The following is a 27,879-nucleotide window of genomic DNA, read 5'->3' on the forward strand; positions in this document are numbered from 1 at the left end:
CTTTGGTTCTTAGATTGCCTCGACCTATTCACCTTTTTCCTTCAACTTGAAAGTAAGACTTCCAGCTCATTAGCTGCTATAAGAAAGTAACGAAAAGAATAACATGCAGTAAATGGTAAAACTGTTTGCACAACAAACCAGTGTGCTCATAAAGTAGATAATACAATAAAATAATGTGGTAAGAGACACCAATTTGCAATTTTAAGCAGCGAAACAAGCGGTTTCATACATAGTGTATGTTTTCATACACTAAATATAGCTGGACACAGATGAGACCAGAAGCCAGACCAAATTTACAAAAGGAAAAAAAAGTGGATAACATTTTAGCTGAGATTCGCAAGTTTTGTGCCCATTTTAAAGATGGCAGAATACTCAATATAAAATGAACCAACCTCATAACTATTATGATATTAATGTGCTGCTTTTTATTTAACAAGTATGTTTAAATAAAGATGAAAGCCTTAATAACATGACAATATATTTGGGAAGTTCAGTTAATTGATCCTTTTGCATCACACACTAAATATTTGTGTGGCATTTTACAGGTTTTAAAATATTGAAGTAAAACAGTTATTTTATTATACCATTGTATAATTGAAAATGAATCTAAAAATAAATGAAATCTTCCTCAGAATTTTCCATTCTGTGAAACATTGAAAACAGCCATTTAAAAAAAAAAAATACACAAATGAATATTAAAGGCTAATCTATTACTAAGGTTGTAGGTTCAATCTCATGTGGAGAGAGCAGAAAGCATGAGAAGAATTATTCACAATATCACAAGTTCTTATATTTAATGAGTTGGGCCAGTAACAATAGAAATTCAGCATCATATAATGGTTTCTGAAAACATTTCTGTACAGGCATGGAATGCAGACTGATCAGAGCTCCTCTCAAAAGACAAGAGGCAAAGTTAACAAAATGACAACTATGTAGTCTGACAGTTACTCCATATAGATCAAAAGAGGGGCATCACAGGAAAGATCATTTTATCCTATTCTCAGCGTGAGAACTGTCTACCATCTCCCCTCCTTTTGTCGACATGTTTGAAGATCTTGGCCTTGTGGACGTTCTTAGATTTCTGATAGCCAAAGCCTCCGCCACCACCTCGCTTCTGCATCTTCACCCCTTTACTGCTGTGAACGTCTGAGAGAGCGAACAGTTAAGGAACAACATACAAGTTTCTTATGTGACACTGAAAATTAGAGCAATGGCTGTTGAAAATTAGATTTTAAAACACTAAAATAGAAAAAGTTTACTCAAAAAAGAGGATCTTATTATAATATTACCACCCCTTTATATGCACTAGGGATGCTCATTTCGGTTAATTTTCCTGACCGACAACCGCTGCTCGTTATCCGAACATTAACCGTTAACTGATAAAATTTGAATAATAAATTAGTTTAAAATAAAAATAGAATGCACGAGTATCTGTGATGATACATTAAAAATACAAGCAAATGTTTTATTTTAACGTGCAAACAGCAGCATACAGTGCAACATAAAAAACTGTATTGACATATAACTTAAATTATCACGCATCAGCAGCGGTTCTGAGAACAGAGAAAATCTGAATGAAAAAAAAGAATAATATAAATAGGCCTACACTAAATATGTATAAATTAAATAACTACCTAATTAAGATGACAAAACTAAAACACACTGAATCCTTTTATGCGCTTTGAAGAACTGTACCGGTCTTATTCTTCTCGTCGGACATAAAAATATATAGCAGGCCAGCCAATACCTCAGTGTGTCTAGTTTTTAACATGTCCACATGCTGTACGGATAGGCAGGACCGCTGCCTGTTAACTCTTAGATCCGCGAAAAAGACACCATCACAAAAACCCTTTCAATTTGCGGTTCGGGACTTCCATCCACTGTCATATGCGTGAGAAGCGCGTGTTTTACAGCGTTCAGCAATAGCCAATCACAGACATGTATGTTGATTTGATTATCACTGTGGCCAATCAGAGGAGGCTATGTTACAATCCACTCACCAACCAAAGTGCCGGTTTCAGTTTTGCTGAAACTACACTTTCACGAACTCTCTTATTAAAACAAAGAAAGTGTTGGCATTATATAAATAAGAGATTAATTGTGCAGTGTAAAGGTTATTTTATTACTTTTTAATAACTTTATGAGATTGCGATGAACTACTCTAAGATGAGTGATAGCTTTCCAGTGATTGTAACGGGAGCGCCTATTGCGCACTTTCTAGACTATAATTCATTCAGAATTTGAATACATTCACTCACGGATTCACTCTCTAATAACCCAATATCGCCTCTTGCCATTGAGTTGCATATACTACATCTGTTTACTAAGTAAAGGTGAAGCGAAATATGTCTGTACAGCCACACTGCACGTGTCAACACGCGCGCGTGAGTAAACAGATAACTTACAAATAGCATTATTTCTTTCACCATGCAGCAAACGTTAAAAAAAAAAAGAATAGAAAAAAACCCTTTTAAACCGTTTAACTGATAGTAATAATCGGTTAAAATTCTTACTGTCGGTTAACGGTTAAACGGTCAATATGAGCATCCCTAATATGCACATTTTCACCCACGGTGCCACCATTCTGCTTTCACATGAAATATGTGCACTCTGAAAAACTTACATCAGAAGTTTAGACTATATGGATTAAAATGCAGAAGCGCATGTGCATTTAAATAGGACATGCACAAAAACAGTGTTTCTGCTTCCACTCAAAATAGGCATTTTCAAAATGATAACAAATGATCTGTGAAGCATTCTTGAGCTGAAACTTTACAGACATATTCCGGGGACACCTGAGACTTATATTACATATTGTAAAAAAGGGGCAATAATAGGTCTCCTTTAACATCAAAACTCAAACTATTAAGTAACAAATTCCACATGCAACAATATTCACTGTAATGCAAATGCTGAAAGGATACTGAGGTCCACAAAAGGCGGCACTTTGAACCCAAAAGACATTGCCACTTTCGGGAGGTCGAGCGTCTCTACGTTATAGATTTGTTTGAGGGAATGAGAATCGTAAGATCTGACGTAGGATTTGTAGGCGTCCTGAGCTGATTTGTGAAGGTAGTAGTTCTTCTCTATCAGCTTCTCCAACTGCAAAAGCCCAAAGCAAATACCAATTTAAAATGGGATTTAAAGAGGTTATATTTGAAATGAGCAAGAGATTTATTTCAATTTGACTGAATATGAAGTCTTACCTGAGATTGAATATCAGAGATTTTAGTCCAGGAGAACTCAAACTCACTCAGAGGGACCTTTAGAGGAACACAAGAGGGAAAATAAGAAATGCATTTCTACAAGAGTCATCTTGACATGTTTAGCAGCTTACCAGTTTTATTTTACGGTTATAGTTTAATATTTCTAAATACATTTTATTTAATTTTCACTTTAAGATTGTCATTTTTTTTGTTTTTGCTATTTTTATGTCCATATTGTATTTATTAGTTTTATTCATTTTCAAGTTTAGTTAAAGGAAGTCCACTTCCAGAATAAAAATGTCCTGATAATTTACTCATCACCATGTCATCCAAGATGTGTTTGTTTCTTCAGTCGCAAAGAAATTATGTTTTTTCAAAAAAATATTCCTCAAAAGACATTGTTTTACCTTTTTTTGTAAAGGGCATTTTACGGTCTTTGCACGTTCGCTTCGCAAACACTGGGTCAGTACTTTCATTACGTAACGCGCAAGATCAGGCTGGTGCAAGATGAGCATTTGTGGTTAAAAAGTACATACATTTTTATTGTTTTTAAAAATTGTGCGATCATTTTGCTAGATAAGACCCTTATTCCTTAGCTGGGATCGTGTAGAGCCCTTTGAAGCCACATTGAAACTGCAATTTGGGGTTCAACCCGTTCGGCCACCATAGAAGTCCACTCCTTGGAGAAAAATCTTGGAATGTTTTCCTTAAAAAAACCTTAATTTCTTTGCGACTGAAGAAGATATCCATCTTGGATGACATGAGTGTGATTAAATTATCAGGAATTTTTTATTTTGGAAGTGAACTTCTTTAATGTCTGAAGTTATATTGAGTATTTCAACTCTTGTCATGATAATACAAAGCCAATACAGTGAAATCCAATATAAAACCATAACTATAGAGATGTCATACTTTGGCCTGTTTGAGGAATCGTAAGAAGCCGAGCTCCTCTGGTCTTAGGATCAGAAGGGCATGTCCTCTACCATTAATACCACGAGCTGTTCGTCCTACACGGTGGATGTACTCCTTAAATACCAAAAGAATAGTCACATATAAGACTCAAAATGCAAGCACACATATCTAGCAGTGAGGTTGAACAATGGGGTGTGACTGCTGTACCTTTGGATCATCGGGTGGGTCAAACTGAACAATCCAGTCCACCTCTGGGATATCGAGACCTCTGGCAGCCACATCCGTACAGAGGAGAATGCCAGAGTCAGCGTTACAGAACTGGAAGAATGTTGTGGTTCTCTTCGTCTGTTTCTGCTTTCCCTGAAAGACCGTGAAAACAAAAACATTCAGAAGTGCATAAAGCACTTCTCATCATGCTTTGTGTGAGTGTATGGCTCAGTGACTCACGTGGATAGCCATGACGGGCAGATCGATGTAATTGAGCAGCTCATAGTGGAACTTCACAGACATGCAAGACGAGAAGAACACCATCAGCTTCTTCTTGCGGTTCTTCTTCAGAAACGTGAAGAGCAGCAGGAAACGCTTTTCCGAAGGACATACAACATATCCCTAAAAACAACACAAACCAAAACTCAAATATGAACACATGACCAAGTGGTCTTGATAAAGAAGTGAGACGTGAGCTAGGGATGTAATGGTATTATCAATATCGTGGTATTGCGGTAAACGATAGGTCTTCCAGACAAAATGTGAGGTTTTAAAATATATTTAAACTTCTTATTCTAACATAAAAGGTCTTTGAATTTGTGTTTTGGGCCATTATGTTTTGGCACAGTATCTGTCCAAAAAAAAAAAAAAAAAAAAAAAAAAAAAAAAAAAAACACAATATGGCCCTTATTCCTTCGTCAAGTCGGTTTTCGCTGAGCGTTTCAAAGCAAAGCGCGCACTTCATTCAGTCGATCAGCTTGTGATCCAGTGTTTAGAACGGCTTAGAATGGCTCAGTTTTTGCAGAATGGCACAGTAATTGCAGTGAACTTGTTTATTGCATTTGCTGTGAGTTTAGCGCATGTTTGGGAACACAAAGGCCACCTGTTATACTTTATTTTTTGCAGCAGATGATTACAGCATTTCACTAGATTTGTAGTGAGATGTGTTTTTGTAAGCCTGTTTTCACTGAAGCTGGAGTTTTCCTTTAAAATAAAAGCTCTACTGCCGTTTCCGTCAAAATAAAAGCTTAAAAGTGCAGTATGGATTGCTGAAAGCTAACAGATCAAATGGGTAATGTTACTGCATTCCAAATTCAAAATCACTCTTTCATGTATAGAAATTAGGAAAGAAGAATTGTCCTACAGGAAAGCAAAAATAATCCACCTATGAAATATTCCTTTTCATTTATTTTACAGTGCAACTGTCTTACAATACATGGCTATTACTGTCATAATAACAACAACAGTTTATATAATAGCTATTACTATTATTATATTCTAATTTGTTTGGCTTCCTAAAACAGTGAGAATGTAATTTAGACTGAGACAGTATATCACAAATAAAAAGAGGGCTGAGTCCCCTTTAAAGTTCAGGTACATGTCAATTCACTGCCTTTTTTTCTGATTTAAGTTTTCCAAGTTAAGCTCATAATTTTGAGCTCTCAAAGTGCATTAGATAAAAGAATTTAACTTTAAAATATACAAAATTTTCATTTTTTTCCTCATGTATTTGTTTGTCTTTTTTTAAAAATATTGCAGTAAATATCATATCGTAGACTTCATAAGATATTATCCTATCATGAGATTTTGATATTGTTACATCCCTAATGTGAGCAGTTTACCTGTTCTAGTCCTTCCACGGTGGCTGTGTCTTTGTTGTCATCAACCCCCACATACAGCGGCTCCTTCTTAAGGGAGATTCTCGCAAGATCCTCCACCTTACGTGTCTGTGTTGCGGAAAACAACATGGTCTGTCTTTTTTCTGCAGAGAAAAAGAAATATCAAGGACCTGCAGGAAGTGGTGTTAGAATGCTCAGGTTTGTCGCTGGCTCTTACTAGGCAGTAGTTTGATGATCTGCTTCAGCTCTTCCTCAAAGCCAACCTCCAGAATCCTGTCAGCCTCATCAATGATCAGACACTGAAGGTTCTTAAACATAAACCCAGGTGTGTTCTGTGGAGAGACAAAGAGGTCAAGTACACTCCTCAGACCCCTGTGGCAAAGCTGTTGATTGTAAAAGGCCTTACCTGCAGGTGATCGAGAAGCCTGCCAGGTGTAGCAACCAGGATATTGACTCCATTGGCGAGTTTCTGGGCTTCAGCGGAACGGTTGCTGCCTCCCATGATGAGGCCGTAGGTGTGCACATGATGAGTCATCAGCTCCTTCAGCACACCATACGTCTGCATGGCCAACTCACGAGTGGGAGACAAAACGACCACTCCAGCCCCTGACAAACATACCACAGCCATGTCACACGTCTAAGGTCATACTTACGGGATTGACTGGCATCTCTACAATGAATAGGACTGTTCAATGTAAATTTACCATTTCTGGGCATAAATCTGAGTTTGTAGATAAGCTCAATGGCGGGAATCAGGAAAGCCAGAGTTTTACCGCTTCCTGTTTTAGCTGCAGCCAACATGTCTCTATTGGAAAAGAATGAGCATATGTTCATTTATACAACAAATAAACAAATGTGAAGACCACTGTCCCACTGAAACCCTGCCATCTGTGATGCACTGCAAGCTCACCTTCCTTCCAGCAGGGGTCGTATGGACTTGTGTTGGATCTCAGTCATGGTTTCAAAGCCCATTTCCTTTACTCCCTTCAGAGTATTCTCACTGACCACTTCCGACAAAGATGCAAATGACCTGTCCTCAAACGCACCTGAGAAAATCATCAGTGAGGAAAACAAATGACAGTTACCTATACATGTCTATGAGAAACATTTAAATGAATGTCCAATAAACTGGTTTTTAGAAAAAATTATTAGAATTATAAGATTGTTTTTCTTCTGAATAAAAAAAGAATAAAAATGTATGAAATACAATAGGTTTTTGTGAAATTAAGATTGTTTTACCATTTCTTTTCAGTAGTAACAAAGCATCAGTTTTGCCCCTTAATCACATATAAACAGTACTTTTAAAATTAATTTTTAAATGTATATAAAAAGTTTTTTTATTAAATTGTCCAAGAAAAAAACAGTCTAACAAATTGGTTTATTTTTTGAAAGAAAAATATTTAAAAATATCATACTGTATTTTAAATTGTAACACTTTACAATTAAGTCGTGAAAGTCATGTCATTTGTTAACATTAGATACATTTAACACATTTAATGCATTAACTAAGGTGAACAGACAATGAACCATACATATATTAGTGTTTATAAATCTTTGTTATGGTAATATAACGGTTGTTCACCATTCATTATACATAACTTGTGATTTTAATATTGCATTAATAAATGCCCGAAATTAACATTAAGATTAATAATTGCTCTTGAAGTATTAATTATTCTTCGTTTAGTTTAACTAAAACAGTTAACTAATGAACCTTATTGTAAAGTGTTATCAATTATCTTATGATTTATTTCAGCAGTAATAAAACATCCACTTTCTGTCACTCAATTACACAAACACTACTTTATAAATGATCTTTGTCCAAGAAATAAATGTGTAATAAATCTGTTTATTTTTAGAAAGAAAAACACTTCAAAAGGTTACTTTATTTAAAATAAAGCAAAAAAAAAAAAAAACTAAATAAAAGAAACTTCTGTAAATTATTAAATAATTTTATTAGTAGTAATAAAACTTGCATTTCTTAGTTTGTTCAATTTTATGTACATTATTCTTATTTCATTTGTCAAAAATGTATTGGTTTATTTTTTTATAACAAAAGGTTATTTTACAAATTTAAAATAAAGCAAAAAAAGGGGGACTGAAAAGTCTGTGAATAAAACTTTTTTTTTATTTGAGATTACATTATTATATCATTTATTCAAATACTAATAAAACATGCCTTGCTAAATGTATCACCCAAATATTTATATATAAATATTACTCACTACATATACAGTCAAAACAAAAATTATTCAGACAACAGATATAACTAAAAAAAAAAAAATGTACCAGTGGTTGCAGGACACTGTTAGCCTGGCGAGCCAGACTTACATCAAGATGTTTAGTCTGGAAACTCTCCATAGACGCGGCTTACTCCGAGGGGCGGGATAAACGGTTGTCTCTCAAAATCCCTATGCACGCAATAGGATAGCGCTTCAACCAATCAGAGCAACGAAGAAGGTGACGTAGTAATTGGTATATTAAGCTTTTTCCGTATCCAGTCGGCAAAACTCCAAACACATCTTCCTTTTTTAAAAATGACTTAAGTGCCGTTCTTTGCTCGTTTCTTAAAGAAAAACTTAACTCCAAGTCCTCCAGAGTCGCGGCCAAAGCCGATTCGAAAGACCGCTGTTCGACAGCTGCAGCCGCCATTCTTTGTTTTTCAAGTGGCAGCCGTCGCAACTCTGTCGTCATATGTTAAGCCCGCCCCGCCTACTCTATACGCGTTGTGATTGGCCTGACCCAATTTGGGTTTTTGCAGCTAGAAGGTCTATTGAGAGTGTCTAGACCCACCTGGCTGCAAAATAATTTTTGCTGCCGCTAGGGTGCGTCTAGATTTCTAGGCTAGGACACTGTAGTTCATTCATGTAAATGAGGACAGCAAAATAAAGTAAATTTTGACATATTATACCCAAGATTTTTTCATAGAGTGGATTACCAGTAAAATTGATAAATTATAAAATATATAAAAAATAATTTGGGACCACAACTTTGATTTGACATAGAGACCTAACTATGTTTTGTTAGATACTTTTTATCAAAGTTATCAGACGATATCAAGATGAATTTGTTCTGACAAAGTTTAACTCTTGAGTTCTTGTCTTATTTCTAAACTATAGCTAACAAACTGTAATAATGTGAGCAATTTTGAAGGTGTCTGAATATATCTTGGATTGATTGTAATTAATTTATGATTATCAGGATGAATTTGTTCTGACACCGTTTAGTTCTTGTCATATTTTATTAACATTTTCGAAACTATAGCGAATAAACTGTTAATGTGAGTAATGTTAAAGGTGTCTGGATAAATTTCGTTTGACTAACTCATAGCAGAGTGAGTTTAACAGGTTCCAGTTTTTTTTGCTGTTTTTACCTGTCAGACCAGAAGGAAGCTGTGGTCCATCTTCATCACTATCATCATCCTCCTCAGCCGAACCCTCATTGTCATCATTGCCATTCTCTGGCACCTTTTCAGCCTCTGCACATTCCTCATCACCCTGTTGCTCTTCTTCTTCCTCCTCTGAAGCTTCTGTTGTCTCTTCAACCTGCTTTTTGATTTTTTTCACTTTTTTCACACCTAAAGGATCATATCTATTATTTAGTGTATGTGTATACATCTCAAATGCTATAATTAAATAGCAGCCACCTCACTAGTTGTCGCCAATGACAATCCCACAGTTAACAACCACTAATTATAACAACGTATTCACAAAAATAATAAATGCTCACTAGATGTTGAGTCTCCTGCACCATCCAATTTTCTTTTCTTTTTCTTCTTCTTAAGTTTCTGTGAAGTTTCGTTCTCCTCAGTGGAGATGCTTTGCTGCTGCTCTTCAGAGACGTTTGGAAGAGAACCACTGGTCACTTCAGATTCCTCCAGCACACCATTTACTTCTGCCAAATCAAAAACACATACAGTACATTCAATCGACTCCAAAATTAAGAAAAGAGTAACGTTACGCACTCAATGTGAGGAGTCAGCTAATACATGGAAGGTCTCGGTAACATTTTCATCAAGATAAACTTTGAACAACACATACACAACATTATAATTACGATTTAAATAAAACTATATCTCGTGTTGCTATGTTTAATATAACAGACTAAAACATAAAACTAAATTTTACGAATGCAGCAACAGCGGTGTGATTCTCACATGGTGTGTCCGACAACGTCTGAATTAACTATAACGTTACATCACATCTTCAAAAAGTAAAAAAGAAAAATCACCTTCGCCGTTGTCTTCGTCTTCCTTTTGAGCTCTGAGCAGTTTGCGTTGTTTATTTTTTTCACTTCTTTTCTGAATTTTCTTTCGGAGAATCTTCATCTGCATGTCCGCCATGGCTGCAGACAAACACGTGTGTGTGCGTGCTACGTGGGGTCCTTCGCTTAGCAAACTGACTCACATTATGCCTGACTGAAAATATTAAAGACCCATTAAAACAAATTGGTTTCGGTTGTTGTCTTCAGCGCCACTGTGTATGGTTTGACCATTTCATTTCCTGTTTCCTTCTTTTTCTTGTTTAATGGCGATCACCGTGTCGCAATAGATACCGGGAAAGGAATATAAAAATCGTTGTTTAGGTAACGAACGGAAACATATTGGTCTTAAACACTGACGCTCCCTAGTGGTGGAATGGAAGAAATATCGATTTTATTTTAACGAAATCGATATTTATACTGTCCAGTTTTTCGTTTGTTCAGCACCTGACCCATATGAATTTAACATGCTATTCCTTACGGTGAATTTTGATGTAATTTTAAATGAAAGCCGTTCGTAAAAATATGTTATTGTTTTATAATATTTTAATCTTGACAACTTGAACGATTCTATTATATATAATGTATAATGATTTCATTTTAATATATATAAGTATAGACTAAAAAAAAAAAAAAAAATATATATATATATATCATAGATATATATATATATATATATATATATATATATATATATATATATATATATATATATATATATATAATGAACTTGAAGTATGGAAGATACGAGATAAAAAAAAGTCAAAATTATGACTTGCTGGCACACTATTCACTTTTTCTCTTGTAATTGACCTTTAAAGTCATAATTTCGAATTTGCATCTCATAATTATGAACTTTATAGTCATAATTTTGCCTTTTTACCTCATAATTATGACTTTTATAGTCATAATTTCAATTTACTAAGTCATAATTTTGACTTTTTATCTCGTAATTATGACTTAATTCACAATTTCGACTCTTAAAGTGATAATTTTCATTTATTGTATAATTTTGACTATCATAATTTAGCTTTCTGAAGTCATAATCTATATTTAGTAAATCATAATTTTGATTTTGTAAGTCAATTTCAAACTTCATCTTGTAATTTCGATTTAGTAAAACATGACTTTTTAGTTGTAGTTTATATTTAGTAAATCATAATTTCACATTTTTATCTTGTAATTCTTTGTTAATTTCATAATAGTCATAATTTAGACTTTTAAAGTCATTATTTCGATTTATCTCATAATTATGATTTTGGCATTTTATCTTATTATTTTTACTTTTGACATCAACATTTTGCCTTAGTAGTCATGATTTCTATTTTTGTCTGGTAATCATGATTTAAGTCAGAATTTTATAATTCCCTCCTGGTTTCACAGACAAGGCTTAAGCCTAGACTAAACTGTAGTAAGTCTGAGCTGTTTCAACTGACAAACTTGCACTGACTGATCTAAAAATATATCAGTGCCTTTGTTTTGTCTCAAGATGAACACCAGTAATGTTTTTCTCGAAGCACGTTTATAAAAATGACTTAAATGTCCTAATTGAACTATGGCCTAATCTTGGCTTAGTCGAAACCCTGTTTGTAAAACCAGGCCTTTAAGTCATAATTTTGACTTAGTAAATCGTTTTATCTCATAATTTATGACTTTTTATCTTGTAATTATGAATTATGTCTGACTTTTTGAGGCATGATTTTTTTTCTTACATGGCAGAAATGGGCTTCCATATTGAAGTAGAAATTTCCACCATGCCCAATACATTTCTCCTGTTATGCAAAGACATTCACCTGCAAATTATTCATAGATAAATTAACCTACCTTAAGTGTGAAGTGTTTTAAGAGTTTACTTACCAAAATTGTGCATTGTTCACATCAAACAATGAAAACTATTATACAAAAAATATTCAAATAACTTCATTTTATGAGCTGTATGTGTTGCTAAGCACATTTGTCTGTTGTCTGTGCTGCTACATAGTTTTGGGAATTGCACACTAAAATGGCAAGGAACACAGTGGATTCAGTGCTGCTCACTGAAGTGTGCCGCTTTCCACGTCATGGAGTTACACACACAAAATCAGCCTTACAAGTTCACTCAACTACACTGACCTCATGACTACAGTGGAATTGGAGGAGAATCTGGTGGAAACCAATGTCTTTTGTCAATAAACTCGGTTTCATAACCAGCTCATTTCACAAGCTGAACCTAGACAACCTACTGATACACATTACATCCCAGGGAAAAGATTTGTACAGTCACTCAAGCAAAAAAAAAAAAAAAAAAAAAAACACTTGTAAATTTGTAAAACTTTCTTTTGTACTTGATGTGACAGGTCTGGTAATCACAAATAAACAGAGTACAAATAAACAAGTTTCTTTGTTACACACTCAAACATATACATTACATTTATGACAAGAAGATTTACTATTCCAGTGTAATTTTTATTACACTTTATGGCATTTTTCCTGCAAAAAAAGTTTTTTGAAGCTTATCAAACTGCAAGGTTCATCAAGATAAGATCACCAAGAAAACAGCTGTTATTGTACAGTTCAAAAAGCTTTGTAAATATACGAAGAAAAAATACGAAGCACAAAAGCACTGTGACAGAAAAGTCAAAGCAATAAAAGATTCTGAGGAATGACTTTATTTCGATATCTTCCGTCGGAGAAGAGCAAAAGCACCAATTCACTAGCAATTATTAAAAGATCTGTAAAATCCATGTTTGCGTAAAACAGTGATACAATTATTAACACCAATGTCTATTTTAGAAATGGCCAAGTTTTGAATTAGCATTTTTTTTTAGAAACATATCACATAAAACTTATTAAATATAAACAAATATATGATTTTTTTTTTTTTTTTTTGTTAAGGCCATCTGCACAGTAAATCATGTCTTTGCTATTTTATATATTAAAACAAAAGACAAAAAGTCCACAATACCACTGTAATATAATAAAAATAATTACTTTAAAACAGTTAAGACTTAAAGATATAAAATAATTAATATTTTAATTAGTTTCCAGGAAAACTTTCACAACATTCTCTCTTTAAAATACAGAACAGTCATCTACATCATATAAAAATGATCCACATTCATTCAGTTCACATTCCACCGGGTGATATTTAACTTAGAAACAGTCCAGTATTGTCAAAACTAGCTAAAGGCACCTGTAATTCTCCAGCAGTCTCAGGTCACTTCAGTACAACATGGTAGCCATCATTACTTTCATCTGCCGTCACATAGGAAAAAAAAAATATCCAACATGAAACATATATTATGAAGTGTAAATGTAATGGAGATTCATGTTAAGATTTTTAGCTTTATATTTTAAACAGTTTTTCGCAAAGGCATTGCATTCTGAGGACTTTTAAACACATTGACTGTTCAGCAAGGCATGAAGGTCAGAAGTGTGACTTGTGATTTACATGTATTATATAGGAATCCTGCTTATCAAAGTGTTCGCATTTAATGTAAAGTCAGCAAATATTTATCCTTTTGAACACTTCTGTTTTGTGCAATGTCAATTTTCACCTCATAACCCCTTGAGGTATCAGTATAGTTAAGATAAAAACAGTGTGAAGTTACCTTTCATAGTACTGATAACGAAACTAGTCTCCTCTGTAAAGTTCTGCACCATCTGAAAAAGCCAAATACATGTAGAGTGACCTGAATGCATTGTAACACAATTTACTGATTGTTTTTAACAGTGTATGCTTGGGTTACTTTATTTCCTAGCACTCTAATCTATTTTAACAATCAGTAACTATTTTGGTTAAAAATTTAAGGAAACAGTGTTGCTAAAGACCAAGCCTATCATGCTTCATGTCTATTTTTAGAGTTTAAGAGCCCCTGTTACTGTATGGAAAAGATCCTTAATTCACAACCACAATTGAACTAAAACAAATTAACAAAGTGAGGGAACACGTTCTTGAAGGAGTAGTTCACTTTTAGAACAAAAATGTACAGATAATGTTCTTATTCCCTTGTCATCCAAGATGTACATGTCTTTATTTCTTCGGTCGTAATGAAATTAGTTTTTTTTTGTGTGGAAAACATTTCAGGATTTCTCTCCATATAATGGACTTCTATGGTGCCCACGAGTTTGAATTTCCAAAATGCAGCTTCAAATGGCTCTAAACATTCACAGCCGAAGAAAGAAGGGTCTTATCTAGCAAAATGATCATTTTTTCTAAAAAAAAAAAAAAAACCCCGTACAATTTATATACTTTTCAACCTCAAATGCTCGTCTTTTCTACCTCTGTGTGTACTCTGTGTATAGATTAAAAAGTATATAAATTGTAAATGTTTTTAGAAAATAACCGATTTTTTCACTCGGCTGGGATCATTTAGAGCCCTTTGAAGCTGCATTTTGGAAGTTCAAACTCGGGGGCACAATAGAAGTCCATTATATGGAGAGAAATCCTGAAATGTTTTCCTCAAAAAACATAATTTCTTTACGACTGAAGAAAGAAAGACACGAACATCTTGGATATCAAGGGGCTGAGTACATTATCTGTTAATTCTTTGTTCTGAAAGTGAACTATTCCTTTAATTTGTGGCCACAATAAATATATTTTTGTCTGCATGTCGTGTATAGAGCCCCGTAAACTAATCATTAAAATAAATGTAAAAAAACCACACTACCAGTCAAAAGTTTTTGAACAGTAAGAATTTTAATGTTTTTGAAAGAATTCTCTTCTGCTCACCAAGCCTGCATTTATTTAATCCAAAATACAGCAAAAGCAGTAATATTGTGAAATATTTTTACTATTTAAAATGAATGCTTTCTATTTTAATATATTTTAAACTGTAATTTACTCCTAGAATCATTACTCCGGTCTTCAGTGTCACATGATCCTTCAGAAATCAGAAAGATCAGGCCCTTCCTAACAGAGTATGCTGCACAACTCCTCATCCAGGCCCTGGTTATTTCCAGGCTGGACTACTGCAATGCTCCTTAAGATGAATCACTTATTGTATTCCCCAATTGTATGTCGCTTTGGATAAATGTAAATGTTAAATGTAAATCATTCTAATATGCTGATTTGCTGTTGAAGAAACATTTATTATTATTATTATTAACAATATTTAAAACAGTTGAGTACATTTTTTCAGGATTCTTTGATGAATAGAAAGATCCAAAGATCAGCATTTATCTGTAATAAAAAACTTTTGTAACAATATACCATTCAAAAGCTAGTTATTTGGAAAAGAAATTATATAATACTTATAAATAAATACTTTTATTTTGCAAAGATGCTGTAAATTGATCAAAAGTGATGATAAAGACATTAAGGTTACAAAAAAGAAATATTTCGATATTTAAGATTTCTTTTGGACTTTCTATTTATCAAAAAAACCTGAAAAAATTCTACTGTTTTCAAGAATAATAATAAATGTTTTTTTAACAGCAAATCAGAATATTAGAATGATTTCTAAAAGGATTTCAGCTTTAAAATCACAGAAATAAATTACATTTTAAAATATATTTAATATTTTTCCAAATTTTGCTGTTTTTGCTTTTCTTTGGATCAAATAAATGCAGGTTTGGTGAGCAGAAGAGACTTCTTTAAAAAACATTCAAAAACTTGTGTCTGGTAGTGTACATGTACAATACCTTTAAGATCAGTCAAATTTATTTTCTTCTTTTTTTTGCAGGAAATTAATACTTTTATTCAGCAATCAAGCAATGAATTGGTCAAAATTGACAGTAAAGACATTTATAATCTTTTAGTTTCGTATAAATGCTTTAAAACATTGCATTCATCGAAGAATCCACAAAATATTAAGCAGCTCAACTGTTTTCAACATTGATAATAATAAAATGTTTCTTGATCAGAAAATCAGCATATTAGAATGATTCTGAAAGAATATGTAGCACTGAAATCTGGAGTAGTTCTGTTTTTCATCACAGTATTAAATTACACTTTAAACATATTTTTAATAATATATTTCACAATATTACTGTATTTTTGATCAAATAAGTGCAGCCTTGTTTAACATAAGAGACTTACCTCAAGCCTTACCATGAGATCTTACCTCAAAAGATTTTTTTTACCAATCTTTACAACTTCTGAACAATAGTGTAAATGTGCTACTATTTGTCCTTTGAATAAACTACTCCTTGGACAGATTATATAACCAACGGTTCCTAAATGATCAGTAATCCCTGAAATGCTCTGAATTTTAAGCACTTTCTGCCCTCTTACCTCATCTGAAACCAAGACGTGGATCCCTGTCGGCCCCTGTCTGTATACACGATGGATTTGCTGTGGGGGAACATTATATAGATTGGCTATCTTCTCAGTGAGCTCAAGGACAGTTAGGTCCTCTAGGTAGAGAGCATGGTACACTACAGACAAAAACAATTCGAGAATTAAGATTAAATGCAACGCTTGTTTTGCATGCCACAAATATCATAAAGGACGCTGTGATGTCTCCCTACCATCATCACTCGCCATTTTGGTGTGCGGTTGGTTCCTATTCTGTAGCTGGGATACATAGACAGTGAGACGTGGTTGTATACCTCTGGGGAACATTGACACAGACAGTGTGTGGTAAATGTTTGGACATGATGAATTACAAGTTTGTATAGGTACACTACTTACCTTCCTTTGATCGCATTGAAAAGACGGATGCCGTCAGCAGGACCACAGATCTGAATGAAGTCTTCTCTACTCATTTTCAGCAGATCAGAACCTGACACATTAACAAAGGAGTTCAAAATGTAGTATAATATGTGATCCTGGACCACAAAACGAGTTGTAAGTAGCACAGTTTTTTTTTTTTTTGTAGCAATAGCCAACAATACATTGTATGGGTCAAAATTATTGATTTTTCTTTTATGCCAAAAAGGATAAAAAGATATTAAGCAAAGATCATGTTCCATGAAAATATTTTGTATATTTCCTACCTTAAATATACCAAAACTTAATTTTTGATTAGTAATATGCATAGCTAAAAACTTGATTTGGACAACTTCAAGACAATTTTCTGTGTGATTTCTTAATATTTAGATTTTTTTGCACCATCAGATTCCAGATTTTCAATAGCTTATCTATTCAGCTTATTACGTTTAATGTGGTCAAGGGTCACATTTAAAATTGTGAAATTTCTAGTTAAAATTTAGTCAATAGTTGTAATTCTTACTGAATATTTCAGCCCACCTGAGAAGCCTGAGAAGAGCCTGCAGAAAGAGGAGAACCTATTACGATATAGCCACTGCTGCGTGTCCTGCATGGAGGACGATGGCAACAGGTGCTACATGGCAAAAAGAAGAAGAATAGCGTCATCCATGTCCTCAAACACACACCTATAAAGATAAGAGAGCATGGCATTAATGTTTTTAACCTGCCCGCTTTACTTACATCAGAACAGCTGGGCAAATGTAGTTCCCCCTGCTGGTCTGGAGAGCAGTTTCTATAAACGCAATAAGACAGAAAAGCAGGTGCTAGTTATCTTCATGTTTATGTATTCATGATGTGATTTCATAATGAACAAAGACTCACTCCTCTGGGAAGCTGTAGGAAGTGTGAGCGCTTTGATAACCAGGAGATGGAGTGTTGCTTGTTTTGCTGATGGATGGGGCTTCGGGCCAAGAGGAGCACTGAAAGAAACAGAAATAGTTTACTTGTGTTAGGTGGCCGTTTTGGCCCCACCTCCTGACCTTATTTTCAATATGGGTTGCTTTGGTCTAACAAGGAATCATGTGAATTTAAGTCACATATTACTTGCACGAGAGAGCTTAATATTTCACTATGGCCAGGAGACATGGAAAATTCAGTGGTTATACAGTTTAAGTCAAAAGTTTAAAATCTGCAAAATGTTAATTATTTTATCAAAATAAAAGAGTTCATCTTACATCATACAAAATGCATGTTATTTTTTTATGCAAAACTGACTTAAAGGACTCAGAGCCATAGAGAAAGTTACCCATGATGCAGCAGAGGGAGCGAGAGCAGTCAGTGCATGGGTAAGGGCTCCCTCTGCTGGCGTGGCGTTACAGAATGGCAGACAGTGAAGCACTGGAGGACCTGGGCCGTGAAGCAGTGGCAGACAGTGGAAACTTGGAGGGCCTGGGCCGTGAAGCAGTGGCAGACAGTGGAACAATGGAGGGTCTGGGCCGTGAAGCAGTGGCAGACAGTGGAAGAATGGAGGACCTGGACCATGAAGCAGTGGCAGACAGTGGAAACTTGGAGGGCCTGGGCCTTGAAACAGTGGCAGACAGTGGAAACTTGGAGGGCCTGGGCCGTGAAGCAGTGGCAGACAGTGGAACAATGGAGGACCTGGACCGTGAAGCAGTGGTAGACAGTGGAACAATGGAGGACCTGGACCGTGGAGTGATGGCAGACAGTGAAGCTCTGGAGGGCCTGGGCCATGGAGCAATATCAGACCTGGATCATGAAGCAGAGGTGGGCGTGGACCGTGAAGCAATGACAGACTGTGGAGTAGTGGAAGCCATGGTGGGGCCGGCAGAACAGGAAGCCATGGCGGAGCAGGCAGAGCAGGAAGCCTTGGCGGTGCAGGCAGAGCAGGAAGCCTTGGCGTTGCAGGCAGAGCAGGAACATTGACAGTGGTTGAGCAGATAGTAAGTTCATAAGAGGATGGTACCCCCTTTTGAGGATTTGCAGCGGGAGGTGCCTCCTCAGGGGGTTCCGCCGTGAACGCCGCCTCCATAAGAGGCATTGGCACAGCGGACACGTGGACAGACAAGGCCTCCGGAGCAGACTCGTGAACAGACTCACGGACAGACGAGGCCTCTGGAATGCAGTGTGCAGCCCACACACTTAAAATGGCGATGGCCATCACAGGCAGTGCAGTGGTTAATGGGATGCCCATCGGGCTAGACGGTGTGAGGCTTGGGAGCGTCAGTTTTGCGTGGCTTGCTTGGCTTGGGAGCGTCGGCTCTGCGTGGCTTGCTTGGCTTGGGAGCGTCGGCTCTATTGGTGTGCCTGCAGCCCGCACTAACATTAGAGGAGGGTCCATTACACTGGCAATCAAGACATGGCATGGCTCTGGCAGATCAGACGAGACATGGCATGGCTCTGGACGCTCGGGCGAGACGTGACTTGGCTCTGGACGCTCGGGCGAGACGTGACTTGGCTCTGGAATAACAGCAGTAACTTGGCTTGGTTCATAAGATCAACTGTGGCTTGGCTTGGCTCAGGGACAACAGCAGCAACTTGGCTCATGAAGATCTGCTGTAACTTGGCTTGGCTCATGGAAATCAGCTGTGGTTTGGCTTAACATAGACAACCCAGCTGTAACTTGACTTGATTCAGGAACAACAGCTGCGACTTGGCTTGACTCATGGAGGACAACTGTATCTTGGCTTGACTCATGGAGAACAACAGCTGTATCTTGGCTTGATTCATGAAGAACAACAGCTGTATCTTGGCTTGACTCGAGGAGAACAACAGCTGTATCTTGGCTTGACTCGTGGAGAACAACAGCTGTATCTTGGCTTGACTCATGGAGAACAACAGCTGTATCTTGGCTTGATTCATGGAGAACAACTGTATCTTGTCTTGCCACAGAGAGTGTAGCCCTGAATTGACACCGGAGGATCAGGCATCACTTGACTTGATGTCGGAGGAGCGGTTGTGACTTGACTTGGCTTTGAGGGAACAGCTGTGACTTGACTTGGCTTTGAAGGAACTACTGTGGCTTGGCTTGACTTAGCTGGAACAGCTGCGGCTTGATGTGATTCAAGAGGTGCTGCTGTGTCTTGACGTGACTCTGAAAGTGCTGCTGTGTCTAGACTTGACTTAGCTGGAACAGTTGCGACGTGGCTTGACTTTGCTGGAGCAGCTACAGCTTGACCTGTCACATGAACCTCAGCTGCGACGTGACTTGACTTAGCAGGAACAGCAGCTGTAAGGTGACTTGACAGGAACAGCAGCTGTAAGGTGACTTGACAGGAACAGCAGCTGTAACGTGACTTGACAGGAACAGCAGCTGTAACGTGACTTGACAGGAACAGCAGCTGTAACGTGACTTGACAGGAACAGCAGCTGTAACGTGACTTGACAGGAACAGCAGCTGTAAGGTGACTTGACAGGAACAGCAGCTGTAAGGTGACTTGACAGGAACAGCAGCTGTAAGGTGACTTGACAGGAACAGCAGCTGTAACGTGACTTGACTTGGCAGAAACAGCAGCTGTGACGTGACTTGGCTTGGTTGACATGATGCTAGCGGGTGCTGGCTGGGCTGACGTGAGTTTAGGGAGACCAGCTGCTCGCGCCAACAGCAGTGGTGGGTCCTCTATGCTGGAGGCCAACCATCTTGGAACCGGGTTGACACGATGAAGGGTGGATGTAGCGGCCATTTTGTGTAGTGGCTCTGGAAAGGCAGCCATCTTGTGAACAGACTCTGGAATGGCGGATATCTTGTGAACAGGCTTAGGGACGGCAGACATCTTGTGAACAGGCTTAGGGACGGCAGACATCTTGTGAACAGGCTTTGGGACGGCAGCCATCTTGTAAGCAGACTCTGGGATGGTAGGCATGGCGTGAGCAGGCCCTGGAGCGGCAGGCATGGCGTGAGCAGGCTGTGGCTTGACAGAAGTGAGGTGAGTAGGTTGTGGTTTGGTAGATGTGATGTAAGCAGGCTTTGGCTTGGTAGACGTGACATAAGCAGGCTTGGCAGTAGAGGTCTCTGGCATGATGTTGACTATTCCAGACATGACAGAAAAGTTGGGAGATACTTGGGGATAGCAGGGTTCGTCATTAGCAGTCCCCACAGTAAATGCTGATCCAGCCAGCAACAAAGCATGGTCAATATACTGCTCTAAAGTCCAATGAATTTTCCCCCCAGGTAACTGGGAGCGAATGGGTTCGTCTAACCCTTGACGAAAAATGTCCTTAAAAGCAACGTCATTAAGTGCCACCAAATAACACAGCCCACAAAAGTCCACAACATAATCTTCAATAGACCGTTTACCTTGGCGGAGGCAGAAGAGGCGTGATGCTGGATCCATGATGATCTGTGTACTAAAAGCCGCTGGATCTTTGGTAGGCGAAGTATTTCTGTAACGCAGGACTCTGGGAAGCGTGTAAGATCTAGATGAGATCTAGTCGAACAACAGCAAACAGGAACACGTAGGCAAGACAAAAGCGTAATCCAGTAAACAGGCAGAACGTCAAAAATCCAGTGAGCAGTCCAAAAAGTAACAAATACAAATACAAACTCCTCGTTTCCTCGCTCCTCTGTCCTCCATCCTATGACCCGGAAACCGATCGAGCTCAGCCATCTTGTAGGACATCTCATTTCTCTAATTGCACCATGAGGAGGCGAGGATCGAGGAGTGAGGAGGCTTCCTGAGGAGTCTTGAGCGAGGATATATGGGTGTATCCTATGCGTAAGTGTTTTATAGACTAAACATGACGCACTCCTCCCCCGTCAGATATGTCATAATAATTTACATTTATGTTTTACCTTTGCAGTGTAAATAATGTCATATATTTAAACAGGGCATCTTGCTTTGTTAATAATTATTATGAATGTCTTAAATAACGAACTTAAACAACATATGGGCAGATCCCTTTAGTGCAGCTGATGACGCTTTGAAGTGACGCTTGAGTGGTCAAGAATATTCCAATGTTCCTCCTTTGATTCCTCCGTCCTCATTTCCTTTCCTTAAAACCTTCCCTCGTATCCTAAGGGGGTGGAGCTAAGATGCGAGGAAAGGAAGCAAGGAAAGGAAACGAGGAAGCAAAAATAAGAAATGAAAAGCACCCTATATGTAAACATCTTTTATGTGAAATATCCTATTCAGGTCAGTACTAAATAAAAAACAACATGCATTTTGTATGATCCCTTTTATTTTGGAAAAATAATTAACATTTTGCAGATTCTGCAAGGTGTATATAAACTTTTGACTTCAACTGTAAATGTTTGATACACACTACTGGCTTGAAAGATCGCAATCATTAACATATGGATGGATACTTCAACCAAAAGTGAAAACTGTCATCATTTACTTACTGTTCTAATACTGTATTGTTTTCTGTCTTCCTTGAAATAAATAATTACATATTAGGGAAAATGCTAAAACTGTTCATTTCAACTATGATGATTTACGGTCAAGCTCCAAAATGCACAAAAAACACCATTTAAGAGATAGTTCACCCAAAAATGAAAATTCTATTATTAATTACTAACCGTCATGTCATTCTAAACCCGTAAGACCTTTGTTCATCTTCTGAACACAAACTAATATATTAAAACAAACAAAATGCTACCAAGGCAGATGTCTCACCTCTGTTAGCACTGTCGTTTTATAAGATGGTTGATATTTTTCTCTATCCTGAGGACACTTTTTCTCAATCTTCTCTCTGTCAGTCTTGAGTTTGCGATCTGCACCTTTTGGCTTAAGAAAAGAGAAAAAAAATCATTAAATGGATAGTTTACCCAAAAATGACAATGCTGTAACCATTTACTCACCCTCATTTTATTACAAAACTGTATAACTTTGTTTTCTATGGAACATAAAAGAGGTCTCAAAAAATGTCTCAAAACGGCCAGTGTTGTTTCTCAACATTCTTAATCTTCAAAATATCTTCTTTTGTGTTCCACAGAAGAAATACTATATGCAGGTCACGACATGAGGGTAAGTAAAGTAACCCCCTAAAAAAAAGGTTATTTCACAATCTAACATACCCACAAAGCCCATAGTGTATCAGTTATCTTTTAAGAGTCCCTAAGATGCTCTACCTTGAAGACTTTGACCTGGCAGCTGGCAGAGTGCATGTGTTCAGTGTATTCTCCATGCTCGCCAGCTGCAAAGGTGTCTATCTGAATGCGGAAGGGGACGCCTTTCTCTCCACCGTGTTTTCTAGGAGTGAACTCAGTGCTGATACAGTTTACCTGGATATTAAGAAACAAAGTAGTTACCACTGGTGTTACTCAGTTTAGAAAATCACTAGGGAGGACAGAGAGAAAAAGAAAGAGAGAAAACATGCACCTGAATGGACACTGAGGCATTTTTGTCAGGATCCCAGAGGAACTCTATGGTGTTGAGCTGCAGTGGGTGGGCTCGAGGCTCCATTATGCCCACTGACAATGGGATATCTAAACAGAACAAATTGGACATAAAATCAAATGACAGATTTACTAAACAGGGCAAATTAGCATTAGAGTGCAATTCCATAAAAACGCAGATGGAAGGGGAAAATTCTGTGTGTGATTTACTGACAATGCACACATTAAAGATCCCAGACGCAGACATTTCCATAATGACCAGCGCAATCTACCAAGCCTGCTTTAAGATATGCTTTTTTGGGCATTAAAAATGGCGCAAATACCAGTTATTTGACGAGAACAAACATTCACGTATTGCATTAATTATTTTAACACTCTCCTCCCATAAATTTAGCTTCTGAAAGGGAAACTCCTACAAAAGCATATTCAATAAGATCAGGTGCAAAAATAACTGTGTCCACACCTTTTCAGCGCTAAATCTTCCCTGCGCGAATTTAGTGAATCCTGAAAGTACTATTTAACTCCAAAAAAAACCTTTGCGCTGGTGCAAGCTGTTAGTAAATCTGGCCCATAGTGTTTGACACAATGTGATTTAAATGTGATTTTGCCAAGATGGTCCTTTATAAATTTGTTTTATTAGGAAAGCAGTTCCCACCTATATCCAAGATTCTGTCTCCGGGTCGGTTCCACCTCCATCCCTCCAGCTGCTGATGCTCTGTGTACTGCAACCGTCGGTCATGGAAAACTACACGCACAATGCTCTGAAAACACCATAGGGTAGTTTGGTTTCAAGAAAGCATCACACGTCACCATGATTTAAACCAATTAGTATTTTTCATTTAAGAGTTGTTTACTTTAATGATACCACAAATGTTTACAATTAAAGTGTCAACTAAAAACTTTCACATACACATGTATACACCTTTTTCTTCCCGTAAGAGCAGGCAAGGACATTTTTAAATTTTATTGGTCTGGCTTCCAGTCTCATCTGCGTCCATCTATTTTTAGCTATACAAAACGGCTTGTTTAGCTGCTTGATATTGCAAATTGGTGTGTCTTACCATATTATTTGAATGCATTCTCTTAATTAGGAGCACATTGGTTTGTAGTGCAAATAGTATTTCCATTTTCTGCAGGTTGTTATTCTTCTCATTCTCCTCATTTATCTATAGCAGTTAATGAACTGAAAGTCTCACCCACAAGCTTACTTCCGTGTTTGGTATGTTGCATATTGCTTTGTCCCTTTGACTATGGTGTATCTGTCCTTTGTCATTTATAATATTTTCTTTATTTGTATGAAGTCTTTCTTCATGTTACTACGGATGAAAATTAACAATATTACAATAATCCAGCATATTTACATTTTGGATTTTTATACTGATGATCATTGAATAATCAAACAAACCTTGAATAGGCCTACTGTTGGATAACAACCTAACAACTAAAAACTGTAAACAATTACTGTCAGAAAATGTTGAAAATGATGTGAGAATATTTCAAAGATTATCTTGTACTAACATTTTAACAATCGGTATAAAACTTTACATCACAAATCATAAACACTGTACTAATAATAAATCCTTTGTGGTTTAAACAGATAAAAAACCCTAATGTAATCCATAAAAACAAAATATGTCTACCAGTATGGAGGGAAAGATTTAGCAGTAATAGTACTTTCTAACGATTAACACTGAAGTAAGGTTACATAGTGAAAAAAAAAAACAATTCACTTAACCTACCTTTACATATTTACTGCTAATATCTGTATACTCCACTAGTTTCCTGTTAAGCATACGGATTTCATAGGACTGACCTATAGTGCATTAAAATAAGACAGATTACAATTAAAAGACAATCAGAGAAAAAAAAGCAGTGAGAAACGTATACTGCAGGTTTCACCTTGTATGATTTGTAAAAAATTATTATTGTAATGTAAACAAAAAACAAACAAACACAGAACTGAATTAATTAAACAAAATTATTCATAACCCTCAAAATAAAATCCTGTGATTAAAAATTTACAGCACATTTACAGCAGTGTTTACAGTGATTTTCTTTAAAGTTAGTTTAGTGTGGTTGGTTTTAATACAGTCATGAACATTAACATCTTTGGTTACACCTTCATAACAAAAGTACAGACTGAAATGTACAGGAAAAAAGGTTCTTCACAGACGACCATAAAATGAACAGACATGAATCTTACGGCATTGAATGCAACATGAAATTAACTAAAGTTAAAGAAGCACACTATGGTTAGTCATTTACCATTACCTTGATTTAGATATGTTAGTGTTTCATCCTGAAGTTTCACAGCTGGAGATGTGGCTGCACAAAAAACATAATGAAAAGGAGACACTCGGATCTCAGTGGACTGCTGCTCTTCTTCATGCTTGAGAAACGGAGCAAGAGCATCTCTGAGAGAAAATAAGAGAAGCAGAAAACGTCACGCCAAGTGACCATATTTGTGACCCTGGACCACAAAACCAGTCTTAAATAGCACAGGTATATTTGTAGCAATAGCCAAAAATACATTAAATTGGTCAAAATAATATTTTTAATGCCAAAAATCATTAGGATATTAAGTAAAGATCATGTTCCATTAAGATATTTTGTACATTTCCTACCGTAAATATATCAAAACTTACTTTTTGATTAGTAATATGCATTGCTAAGAACGTCATTTGGACAACTTTAAAGGCGATTTTCTCATTATTTTGATTTCTTTGCACCCTCAGATTCCAGATTTTCAAATAGTTGTATCTCAGACTAACATTGCCCTATCCTAACAAACCATACATCAATGGAAAGCTTTATTCAGCTTTCAGATGATGCATAAATTAGGGTGACCATATTTTAGTTTTCAAAAAAGAGGACGTAGGACGAAAGGTGGGGGGTGGGGTCCTAGTTTTGGTATCAAAATATGTCATTTCCATACCAAAACTACATATTTTACAGTCACTGTTATAGAGATTGATCATAAACACAGCTAAAAAGCTTCCTACACTCTTAAAAATAGAGGTGCTTTACAATGCCAGAGAAGAACCTTTTTTGTTAAAATGGTTCCATAAATTTATTTGTGAATTTTATTGGCGAAAGAAGGTTCTTCAGATTATAAAAAGGTAAGAAAGAGATGGTTCTTTAAAGAACCTTTGACTGAATGGTTCTTCGTGGCATCGCTATGAAGAACCTTTTAAAGCATCTTTATTTTTAAGAGTGTACCACAGTGGCCATCCTTCACAAAACTAATATCTAACACAGTTTTATCACAGAATGCAAAATGTTTCAATACAAGCATTTCAGCCAAATGGAATGTATGCAATATTTCAAACTTTCAAAAATCAACCCGCCGCAACTGTTTAAAATCAGCCCAATTCCGTGGAAAAAATGCGGATTTGGCAACCCTACATCCAACGCGAACTGCATCCAAAGCGATTTAAATACTCCGCATATTGATAGCGACTCCATGACGCGCGAAAATTATATTCAATATTAGAATGTTTGCGGGAGACAACAGTCCCGCGCAAGGCTTTAATACAAAAACGGAGACAATGAATGGCGACTGTAGAAAGCAAAAGCCGAACCCCGGTCATTTTGGGCGATTTAGGAATCCCGGCCGGACGCATTTTTTTAAGTCCAAAAAGAGGACATGTCCGGGGAAAAGAGGACGTATGGTCACTCTACATATATCTTAAAAAATTGACCTTTACGACTAAGTGTTGTCCAGGGTCACATTTATAAAAAAGGGCACATTTTAAGTTCTTTCAAGAACACTTTAAGCAAAATACAGCCAAAATACCTCACGTTGAATCCACAATGATAAGTAAACGTCTATGTATTTCAGTTACTCTTGAGAACCATTGAAGATAATGTCTGACGATATTTACCTTCAGAAAACAAATATTCTAACAGTCTAATTGACTCATTTACATTTTCAGGTATATATTTTTAACAGTTAATAATTAGTTAAAAATAAATAACGTTAAATAATAATTAGTAAAATAAATGAAATGTAAAGCGACTGCCTAAAAAACTTTTCGTTGACTGAACTCACCTTATATAATTATTTTGCGCGTTCTGTTGATAGATTTCAGGATGGCTGTGCCAAAACAGCATACTTTCCAGTTCGGCGACGTTCTAATCCGTAAAATATGAGTAGTCAAACGCGTGGTCGCCGTTGAAGGGACCGTGAGGGCCGCAAAGGCTTTTCTGAACCCAACGTGTCCGCTTGTCTTTTATGCCCCCGTGACGGCCGTCAGGTGACCTGTGAGTGTCCGTCACTCTGCCTTCATCTTCTGACACCTGCACCGACGCTCTGACGGACTCTGCTGGACCGCTCGTTTAATAACAAACGCAGTCGGTAAAACTGTATACCGTGTTGTTTTGACACAGGTTGCCGCTGACATCAAAGGTCAGGACTGAGTTGCTGATAAACTATATTTTGAGTGCAGAACTGTATTAACTAGGTTATGCAATGTGATGTCTGTGCTTGTGCATACATTTTCACATTTGGATTGATGAAAATCCTTGACTTTACTGACACAGAGAGCTATACTAAAAACATACTTTAATATTTGGGTAATTCTCACAGAAATTGTCAGGAATGTCCTGGTTATATTTTACCCCAAAATAAAGTAAAACAAAAAAGTTTTTGGACAATAAGATTTTTAATGTTTATATATATATAAGTCT

General features: G+C 36.6%; 2 protein-coding genes across 4 annotated transcripts; both read right to left on the reverse strand.

The window, feature by feature from the left end:
- Positions 1-777: 777 nt before the first annotated feature.
- On the reverse strand, positions 778-10,634 carry ddx18 (DEAD (Asp-Glu-Ala-Asp) box polypeptide 18). Its single transcript, XM_073845389.1, has 14 exons — positions 10,175-10,634; positions 9,674-9,838; positions 9,318-9,521; positions 6,855-6,990; positions 6,649-6,749; positions 6,351-6,550; positions 6,162-6,276; positions 5,948-6,087; positions 4,566-4,727; positions 4,326-4,478; positions 4,119-4,232; positions 3,207-3,263; positions 2,925-3,102; positions 778-1,146 (listed from the first exon to the last, which is right to left on the reverse strand). Exons 1-14 carry the CDS (start codon positions 10,284-10,286, stop codon positions 1,001-1,003), a joined length of 1,983 nt encoding a protein of 660 aa, XP_073701490.1. The 5' UTR covers positions 10,287-10,634; the 3' UTR covers positions 778-1,000.
- A 2,060-nt stretch (positions 10,635-12,694) lies between these two features.
- tfcp2l1 (transcription factor CP2-like 1) lies at positions 12,695-27,505 on the reverse strand. Of its 3 annotated transcripts, none has more exons than XR_012356592.1 (15): positions 27,242-27,505; positions 25,462-25,604; positions 24,930-25,003; positions 23,846-23,951; positions 23,174-23,280; positions 22,924-23,076; positions 22,469-22,579; positions 17,718-17,815; positions 17,577-17,628; positions 17,376-17,469; positions 16,818-16,908; positions 16,655-16,737; positions 16,419-16,478; positions 13,795-13,846; positions 12,695-13,438 (listed from the first exon to the last, which is right to left on the reverse strand). XR_012356592.1 is itself a non-coding variant. In XM_073845708.1 (15 exons), the coding sequence occupies exons 1-15, from the start codon at positions 27,301-27,303 to the stop codon at positions 13,401-13,403; spliced, it is 1,350 nt and encodes a 449-aa protein (XP_073701809.1). In that variant the 5' UTR covers positions 27,304-27,505; the 3' UTR covers positions 12,695-13,400. The 3 variants fall into 3 exon arrangements, 2 of the variants coding, with proteins under 2 accessions (XP_073701809.1, XP_073701808.1); XM_073845708.1 differs by having other exon boundaries at positions 16,419-16,561; positions 17,359-17,395; XM_073845707.1 differs by having other exon boundaries at positions 12,698-13,438; positions 16,419-16,561.
- Positions 27,506-27,879: the final 374 nt, after the last annotated feature.

Source organism: Garra rufa, chromosome 8, assembly GCF_049309525.1.
Source record: "Garra rufa chromosome 8, GarRuf1.0, whole genome shotgun sequence".
In the NCBI taxonomy this organism is placed as follows: Eukaryota; Metazoa; Chordata; class Actinopteri; order Cypriniformes; family Cyprinidae; genus Garra; species Garra rufa.

What these genes read in the sequence shown, in the direction of transcription:
- ddx18 (XM_073845389.1), bottom strand. Translation starts at nt 10,286, where the DNA reads ATGGCGGACATGCAGATGAAGATTCTCCGAAAGAAAATTCAGAAAAGA. An exon ending in AGACGAAGACAACGGCGAAG is followed by an intron (nt 9,839 to 10,174) that starts GTGATTTTTCTT and finishes TTGATTTGGCAG; the next exon opens with AAGTAAATGGTGTGCTGGAG. An exon ending in TGCAGGAGACTCAACATCTA is followed by an intron (nt 9,522 to 9,673) that starts GTGAGCATTTAT and finishes ATGATCCTTTAG; the next exon opens with GTGTGAAAAAAGTGAAAAAA.
- tfcp2l1 (XM_073845707.1), bottom strand. Translation starts at nt 27,303, where the DNA reads ATGCTGTTTTGGCACAGCCATCCTGAAATCTATCAACAGAACGCGCAA. An exon ending in GCGCAAAATAATTATATAAG is followed by an intron (nt 25,605 to 27,241) that starts GTGAGTTCAGTC and finishes ATTTTCTCTCAG; the next exon opens with AGATGCTCTTGCTCCGTTTC. An exon ending in GCTCTTCTCAGGCTTCTCAG is followed by an intron (nt 16,909 to 17,375) that starts GTGGGCTGAAAT and finishes TTAATGTGTCAG; the next exon opens with GTTCTGATCTGCTGAAAATG.